This window comes from Oncorhynchus gorbuscha, linkage group LG13 (genome assembly GCF_021184085.1).
Source record: "Oncorhynchus gorbuscha isolate QuinsamMale2020 ecotype Even-year linkage group LG13, OgorEven_v1.0, whole genome shotgun sequence".
NCBI lineage: Eukaryota > Metazoa > Chordata > Actinopteri > Salmoniformes > Salmonidae > Oncorhynchus > Oncorhynchus gorbuscha.
This window is the reverse complement of record NC_060185.1, coordinates 71,508,549-71,517,640: the sequence shown is the minus strand read 5'-3', so window position 1 is coordinate 71,517,640 and position 9,092 is coordinate 71,508,549. Positions and strand designations below refer to the sequence as shown.

General features: G+C 39.4%; 1 protein-coding gene across 2 annotated transcripts; it reads right to left on the bottom strand.

Moving 5' to 3' along the window:
• Positions 1-3,684: 3,684 nt before the first annotated feature.
• il21 (interleukin 21) lies at positions 3,685-8,162 on the bottom strand. 2 transcript variants are annotated; one of them, XM_046293557.1, is made up of 7 exons: positions 8,059-8,162; positions 7,842-7,939; positions 7,526-7,567; positions 4,797-4,910; positions 4,656-4,694; positions 4,347-4,427; positions 3,821-4,234 (listed from the first exon to the last, which is right to left on the bottom strand). In XM_046293557.1, exons 1-7 carry the CDS (start codon positions 8,159-8,161, stop codon positions 4,214-4,216), a joined length of 498 nt encoding a protein of 165 aa, XP_046149513.1. In that variant the 5' UTR covers position 8,162; the 3' UTR covers positions 3,821-4,213. The 2 variants fall into 2 exon arrangements, with proteins under 2 accessions (XP_046149514.1, XP_046149513.1); XM_046293558.1 differs by lacking the exon at positions 8,059-8,162 and having other exon boundaries at positions 3,685-4,234; positions 7,842-8,037.
• Between the last annotated feature and the right edge of the window lie 930 nt (positions 8,163-9,092).

The following is a 9,092-nucleotide window of genomic DNA, read 5'->3' as shown; positions in this document are numbered from 1 at the left end:
TCCACACTAGTTGTAATCTTTCAGAGACTGGAAGAATGTGTCAGCTTGTATATTTAGCAATGGATCTGCCAATAGGAACATGGCTGAAAGAGGTCCAATGGCTCTATCAAAAAAGGACAACAATATCTACAAGAAGAAAATGTATAGTGCAGTCAGTATAACATAGAGCTCCCCCCATCCCCGCCTCATTAATACACAGGAAGCTGTTATCGATGTTTCACTCAGCGCGTGAAACCCAGACCTGCCTTCCTCCTGGGTGATTATGTGTGAAACACATCTCACTGACCTAGAAATTCCTCGAACATGATGGATACAAACCCAGATTCCCCAAGGGTGTGAAATTCCCCTTTTTGTACTTTAATTTCATTTTTTTTGTTGTCAATTTTCACATGTATGTGGTACATTTTCGCAACTCTTAATACAAAACTCAAATCAGATCATCAAAAAGGCCGTTTCAAAACTCTAAGCACATTTTCAATTGACTAAGTACAACACATAACTTAATCAGTGTTTCATCGAGATATACATGTTTGACATAGCATTACATGTTCACATAAAGTAATTGCCTTTCCAAATGCAATGCTCACATTAATATTGATATGTGTAACAATATTCGTAGGTGGTAGAAGGGGAAGAGGACCAAGGTGCAGCGTGGTACATGTTCATGGTCAATTTAATGAAGAAACTGAACACTAGAACAAAAAAGCGAACGACCGAAACAGTTTTGGCTGGTGCAGACACACAACAGAAAACAACCACCCACAAACCAGAGTGGGAAAACAGGCTACCTAAGTATGGTTCTCAATCGGAGACAATGATTGACAGCTGCCTCTTATTGGGAACCATACCAGGCCAAACATAGAACAAAAACATTGAATGCCCACCCCAACGCACACCCTGACCAACCTAAAATAGAAACATACAAAGGGAACTAAGATCAGGACGTGACCATATGATTCTATTCTCATTTCTAAAATAAATGTTACTAATTACTTAATCTGTCTGGTCTTAATTGATAAATACTAAACCATTTGGTAAACCTATAGATTTTAAACTGGTTTGTCCACTACAGATTTTGCGAGCCCTATAATGAAAATGTTGGCCTATGTCTCCAAAGTAGGAACGTATAGTATGATATACAGTGCATTTGGAAAGTATTGACCCCTTCACTTTTTACACATTTTGTTACATTACAGCTTATTCTAAAATTGATTGATGAGGATTTGATTTAATCTACACACAATACAAATGATGACAAAGCGAAAAGTTATTTAGCATTTTTTGCAAATGTATTAAAATGAAAAAACAGATACCTTGTGTAAATAACTGTTCAGACCCTCTTTGCTATGAGACTGAAAATAAATTGAGCTCCGGTGCATCCTGTTTCCATTGATCATTCTTGAGCTGTTTCTACAACTTGATTGGAGTCCACCTGTGGTAAATTCAATTGATTAGATATGATTTGGAAAGGCACACACCTGTCTATACAAGGTCCCACAGTTGACAGTGCATGTCAGAGCAAAAACCAAGCCATGAGGTTGAAGGAATTGTCCATAGAGTTTCGAGACAGGATTGTGTCGAGGCACAGATCTGGAGAAGGGTACAATAATTCTTAAATGGAGGAGGTTTGGAACCACGAAGACTCTTCCTAGAGCTGGCCGGCCGGCCAAACTGAGCAATCTGGGTAGAAGGGCCTTGACCCAATGGTCACTCTGACAGAGCTCCAGAGTTCCTCTGTCGAGATTGGAGAACCTTCCAAAAGGGACAACCATCTCAGCAGCACTCCACCAATCAGGCCTTTATGGTAGAGTGGCCTGACGGAAGCCAGTCCTCAGTAAAAGGCCCATGAAAGCCCGCTTGGATTTTGCCAAAAGGCACATAAAGGACTTAGACCATAAGAAACAAGATTCTCTGGTCTGATGAAACCAAGATTGAACACTTTGGCTTGAAAGTCAATCATCACATTTGGAAGAAACCTGGCACAAATTCTACGGTGTATAATTTTGGTGGCAGCGTCATGCTGTTTTTTCCCCAAAACCTGCTCCAGAGTGCTCAGGACCTCAGACTGGGGCAACGGTTTCCCTTCCAACAGGACAATGACCCTAAGCACACAGCCAAGACAATGCAGGAGTGGCTTCGGCACAAGTCTCTAAATGTCCTTGAGTGGCCCAGCCAGATCGAATCTGATCAAACATCTCTGGAGAGACCTGAAAATAGCTGTACAGCGACGCTCCCCATCCAACCTGGCAGAGCTTGAGAGGATCTGCAGAGAAGAATGGGAGAAACTCCACAAATACAGGTGTGCTAAGCTTGTAGCGTCATACCCAGGAAGACTCGAGGCTGTAATTGCTGCCAATGGGGCTTAAAAAAAGTACTGAGTAAAGGGTTTGAATACGTAAATGTGTAATTTCATTATTTTTATTTATTTTTGACATTTGCAAAAAAAAACATTATAATAATGTTTTTGCTTCGTCATTATATGCTATTGAAAGGCTGGTAATGGCTCACATCAACACCATTATCACAGAAACCCTAGACCCACTCCAATTTGCATACCACCCAAACAGATCTACAGATGATGCAATCTCTTTTGCACTCCACACTGTCCTTTCCCACCTGGACAAAAGGAACACCTATGTGAGAATGCTATTTATTGACTACAGCTCAGTGTTCAACACCATAGTGCCCCCAAAGCTCATCACTAAGCTAAGGACCCTGGGACTAAACACCTCCCTCTGCAACTGGATCCTGGACTTCCTGACAGGCCGCCCCCAGGTAGTGAGGGTAGTTAGCAACACATCTGTCATGCTGATCCTCAACACTGGAGCTCCCCAGGGGTGCGTGCTCAGTCCCCTCCTGTACTCCCTGTTCACCCATGACTGCATGGCCAGGCACGACTCCAACACCATCTTTAAGTTTGTAGACGACACAACAGTGGTAGGCCTGATTACCGACAACAACGAGACAGCCTATAGGGAGCAGGTCAGAGACCTGGCCGGGTGGTGCTAGAATAACAACCTATCCCTCAACGTAACCAAAACGAAGGAGATTGTGGACTACAGGAAAAGGAGCACCGAGCACGCCCCCGTTTTCATCAACGGGGCTGTAGTGGAGCAGGTTGAGAGCTTCAAGTTACTTGGTGTTCACATCAACAACAAACTAGATTGGTCCAAACACACCAAGACAGTCGTGAAGAGGGCATGGACAAAGCCTATTCCCCCTCAGGAAACTAAAAAGATTTGGCATGGGTCCTGAGATCCTCAAAAGGTTCTACAGCTGCAACATTGAGAGCATCCTGACCGGTTGCATCACTGCCTGGTACGGCAATTGCTCGGCCTCCGACCGCAAGGCACTTCAGAGGTTAGTGCTATTGGTGTAACTGGTTGTTAAAACGGTTAAATTGATATTATTATGTTGTGTTTTGGTGATTTAAACCAATGTATTTCACAGTAAACTTATATTTTGATCAAGGGTTGTGTGGTGAAAGATATCTACAAACAAAATGAAAGGTTTTGAATGTAAGACTGGCTGCGTTACAAGAGTGGTCAGTTTAACGTTTTGTACAAAGTGTTTTGAAAATTCACCACATACTTTTAAAAATAGTACCCCCCCCCCTTATCTGTTGCTGTGAATGAATGGCCTCAATTTGATTTGTAATTGCAATTTAAATAATCAGAACACATATACAATATCAGTTATTTAATATTCTTACATTAAATGACATGTTTTTGATTAATACAAAAAACAACAGTATAGGATCATCAAAAATGATGAACAAATACTTTTTCTCCAATTTCATAATTTCTTCACCTTTTCAATCGATTTAATCTCATTGTGAGATACTTATTTTTGATTTAATAAGATGCATAGTATGGAGTAATGGGTGAGACATATTCACAACTAACAATGTGAATAGTATACAAACATACAAACATGTTCATGTGAATAAATAAAGACATATGAACAAACAAATGATAAACTGCATGGACATCTTCTTGCACTATAGGGCAACAAAAAGGCTGTCTTGTGGTAATAAAAAATACAAATTAACATTCTTTAGCTTGAGTAGGATAACACCATTTCATAAATAAATATGACATAAATAGAATAGTAAGGTGACGGTAATGGCCATGCCTCTGATGTGTACACAGAGTAGTGTCTTCTACACATTCCCATGTCTTTTCCCACGTCCCCCCCCCCCCCAATCTTTTCCTCACGCCAGTCTACTGATGGCCTGAAAAACATATTTTGGTAGTTAGCACACTGCACACTACAATCATTTGCTGTCATTGAAGTGTAGATGACATTGTTGTTAAAAGTCTGACTTATTTATAAAAAACGGATACCTTTTGAAGCAGAGATTCCAACTGTTGTACACATTTCCGGCTGTCCTTTGGATATGAATCACATCCTTGGCAGACTGTTTTCTGAGGGAATAAAGGAACACAGAAAATGTTAGTTGGCTCTCACAATTTAATTTATTTTCTGGATAAAATGCTCATTTGAAGTTACTCTTGGATTTGGACTGAAAATAGGCCTAGTAAAGTAACTATTACCCTTAACATACTTTCCACGTTCCCTCAAATGATTACGTTCAATAATGATGATCATGATGACGCTAATAGTGTAATTAGGAAAATAATGGCAAGGCTCACCTCTCTCTCCACCTGACTGCAGGAGTCAAGACTTCCCAACTAAAAACCGAACATAGCAACATGTTAATATTTTTCCACACAGTCTTGCTATGTACATTTTTATATAGATATACATTTTTCACATTTTCTTAAGTGACTCACAATCATTCGGTTGTTGAGGTTTTTGATAACTTTACGCTGAAGGATCTTATTTTTGGCCTTGAGATGAGGTACCATCGCCCGGAAGCACTCCAAGGCAGATTGGGAACAGCACTCCTGTAAAAAGCAAAAAGAGACACTAAATTATGGAATGGAACAAAACTGGTTATTCTCCACTCCAATTGATTGTATTTTGATACTCTGTTACACTCGCATGTAAACTTTGTAATGTGGAATAGGAACCACATGAGGGCGGTGCTGTATTTAAGTGATAATACACACAAATCCGGTGTTTATAAGATATATTGGCACTGGTGTTTTGTTTTGGGCTGGCAAACCGTGCGAATATATCCTCCAAACACCGGGTTCGAGGGCATTATCATTGTTATACAATGGGTTACCAACATATTCAAATAATGATTGAAATATTTTCATTAGGGCTATTTTTTTGCAATTTATTCATACTATGTTATCCTTCCACAATATGTAGCCCCGACACAAATCAAGGGTTGCTACCCAAGCCGACTGGTCATACATTCTATCGGTTCAGTTGCCAGAGACAAGACCAAGTCGTTGTGTTTTCTTTCGAAATCCATGGATTCGACCCAATCACGTTTACTTCGTGCCAGCTCTTAGCCGTGATATATTGCCCATATACCACACCTCCTCGGTCATTATTGCTTAATTAAGCAATACAAGCATACAATCTTCAAGATAAATTAGCCATTCATCACACTGCTACATTTCATTAACCTGAACTTCTAGCCGAATACATACAATATTTCCAGTTCATGCCAGCCAAATGTATTCTATTGAGCCACATACACCTAATGCCCACAATGCCTATACTTCATAACATAACCCGCTCTCAAGTATGTTGGTTCTCTCATAGACATAGTTAAGTTGTAATAAGTCATACCCTTTCTTACAATTTATATTGATTGTGTTATCATTTGCTACAAAACCTTGACACACAAAGGTCATATTCTGCTTATCGAGGTAAGACTTTCCCGTCTACCCTGGCACATCACATCCACACCCCGACAAAGAAACAATAATGTTTCTACCAATGTATCCCATACAGAATAATATGTTCCCCCGCTTCACTGAGATTCAGCAGAGAGATGTTTTCACTGTCGTTACTTGCAGCCTGTTTCCAGTTTCTCCACTTTGACTGGGTGTTTCACAGAATAGAAAATAACTCTCTTTGCTGACATGACAACACATGTTCCATGTGGAGGCTTTCATTTGTCTCTACCATTAGGTAATGATATTTTCCCCATGCGGGGAAACCTTTTGAGTCTCAAACAATAACTGTTAGACGGCTACACTCTTAGAAAAAAAGGGTTCTAAAAGGGTTCTTCGGCTGTCCCCGTAGGAGAAACATTTTTGGTTCCAGGTAGAATACTTTTGGGTTACATGTAGAACCCTCTGTGGAAATGGTTCTACATGGAACCCAAAAGGGTTCTACCTGCAACCAAAAAGGTTTCTTCAAAGGTTTTTCCTACGTAGACAGCCGGAGAACCTTTAAAGGTTCTAGAAAGCACCTTATTTTTCTAAGAGTGTACAGACACAATTTTATATTTAGTGTCAAAACGATAACATGGAAAGCTTTTTATGGAACGTTTACCTATTTAACATTGCTGACAGACTGGTTCTATGGGATACTAATGAAATATTTGGTTAAGTTTAGGACAACAATGTTCAACTAACTTTTAAGATATAGTCAAACATTTAGTAAAACCACAAGGAATTCTTATTAATAAGGAATCGTTAACAGCACAGTAGCACAGTTTGTCTCTTGGGGATAAGCCACGGAGACATGGTAGTGTGATTACTCATTACAGTTCTCCTAAATGTGCACAAGAGACATGGAGCTCACTTTCAAATTGACTCATTCATGACTTGGAGCTCACTTTCACATTGACTCCTTCATGCACAGAACTCTGACGATAACACATGCCAAACTGGATTGACTGTCAGGGCAACTGATAAATAGCTGAAAGAAAAATCATTCTCTTATCAAGTGTGTTTTTTTTTTAATGATGAAAGAGTTTGTGATTCTGAGTGTGTGGGCCTCTACTCTAATCATATGTTAACACTGTAAATGTGTTACACCTGCTAAGATAAAACCAACACATGTATTCTTTATTGTAGATTGTCCATTAATACTTTCAGTTAGTTTATTTGATTTAGTTATTCACATATCGTAAAACCAATTGACCCATGCTAGTAATTTAGCTGAAAAGTTTTTAGTAAAACAAAATCGTTTTCCATGAAAAGATGTAGTACTGTGTACCTTTCTACTGTCTCCACATCCTGTTATAATGACTAAAGGATTACTAAATGAATTACTTCAAATTAGACTATTATAATAAACTAAGTATTTACTCATTATTGGTGATATACCTAATTAACTATACACATAATTTATGCAAATCTATTACACATGTAATTGCACTCTTTATTGCTTTATAGTATTGTTGATTGTGTCATTTTTTACCAAAATGTATCACACCAGTATTTCCTGACCTCTCAAGCCCACATTTGCCTGCCCTAATACTAGCGTCCTACATTGTGCCATAGACAGTAGGTGGGAGAGCATAAATGACAGCAACCCCAATAACAGCGGTCATTCATTGTTTGTGAGTTATCTGACTGATGTCAGCATGAGCTCCATATGTTTGCAAAGTAAATGAGCTATAGTAGATGTCCCATTCAAAATCACTTACTTCCGTATCCATTGAAGAAGCGTTCGACATCACACTGTTGTGCTGCAAGACGACAACAAAAACATTTTGGTACTGAGATTGCATTTCATACATATCAGCCCCAGAGATGTAGCATTACCGTTATGGTAATTCTTTCTGAGCCACTCACAGCCTTAGAGGCAATAGATGCATTGCGGTACACAGTATAATGCATAATAAAACATGCTATAATCATTCATCGAAGCTCATGGTTTCTTCCAAGAGTCCATGGAATACATTAAGTGCTTATAATGCATAAGCTTTGAGAAAGTGCTAAATAAATTGCAGCTTGACCTACCGTCACACTTTGGTTTAGCGCTTTTAATTCCTTTATTACTTCAGTCAGCTTCAGGATTCTCTCACCCTTGTCTGCATCCACCAAAACACAGGTGATGGCTAGGAGACAACAAACAAGCAGCTTCATCTTCTCTTAACTTTCTTTAACGATGGCACAAATTACCCAAAGGATGCTGTTCAAAACGTTGACTGGTAATGTGGACAGGTGTCTAACTTACCTATATATTTGTCCATCAGGAGACAGGAAAACCACGTTTGAGATATTGGAAAACTGTGGAAAGTGATTGAATGAGTAAACACATTTTCTTTTCCACTGGCCATTACCACAACGTGAGCTCAGAGTTGCATCAAGTGGTGGGTGCGTGGGGCGTACGGAAGCGAGAGTGACAACGAAAGCATACTTTCTGCACACAAGGCAGGAAACTACAGAGCAGATTCACTCTGAATCAGAGGACCGATACATCTAATAGGTTTTATAGGTAACAATAGCCTAAATGTATCTGCAGACACATCAAATAGCTGTTTGTGTGTGGTTGGCCTCCTACACAAGCATAACTTGTAGGAACAACAAGAAATTCTTTGAAGGACTACAACAATGACATTACAATGGCTAAGGGCACTCCACCATATTTCCCTCTTCTGGGAGGATATACGTTTGTACCAACAGAAAGGAACCCTTGAAACCAGACTCTCACCTGAAAGCTACCCCCAAGACTGAGGCCTGCTGTTTATTACTCCTGAAACCTAATTCAAATTCAGCTTATGTTATATTATCAGTGTCTGTCCTTGTAGTTTTGCTCATTTTGGGAAATGTATAGTTTTGAATATTATGGTAGAATTCCGCATCAATCCCACAGTGGTGAAATCTCAAACAACTCCATAGAAACCAGTGAAAGCTGGAGAGAGGGGTGTTGATTTCAAACAGACATACGAGCTAGGGGGTGATGTTACAAGAGTGTGTAGGACCCTGGGTGAAGTTCACCAGCACTGTACTTTCTGTGTATTGTCACGTGTTCTGATTGCATCTTTAGGTTGGTGTGGAGGTCGCTGAATCATAGATTCACTAGTCAATAAGAATGTAATGAGTTCAGTCTTACATCATCTGTGGCGGCTGAGTGTATTTCAAAACACTTCCCAATTTCATTATCTCTGGCACTTAATTCATACGTTTTAAATTGAACAAATGTCAAATAAAATATACAAATCATACTTTTATAATTTACCCAATGTTATTAATTTGATAATCAATCTT

Bases quoted from the DNA above. Each gene is read 5' to 3' on its own strand.
- il21 (XM_046293557.1), bottom strand. From the start codon at position 8,161: ATGGCCAGTGGAAAAGAAAATGTGTTTACTCATTCAATCACTTTCCAC. The intron at 4,695-4,796 runs GTGAGTCACTTA...TTCGGTTTTTAG, and splicing joins ACCTCAACAACCGAATGATT to TTGGGAAGTCTTGACTCCTG. The intron at 4,428-4,655 runs GTGAGCCTTGCC...TTATTCCCTCAG, and splicing joins GCAGTCAGGTGGAGAGAGAG to AAAACAGTCTGCCAAGGATG.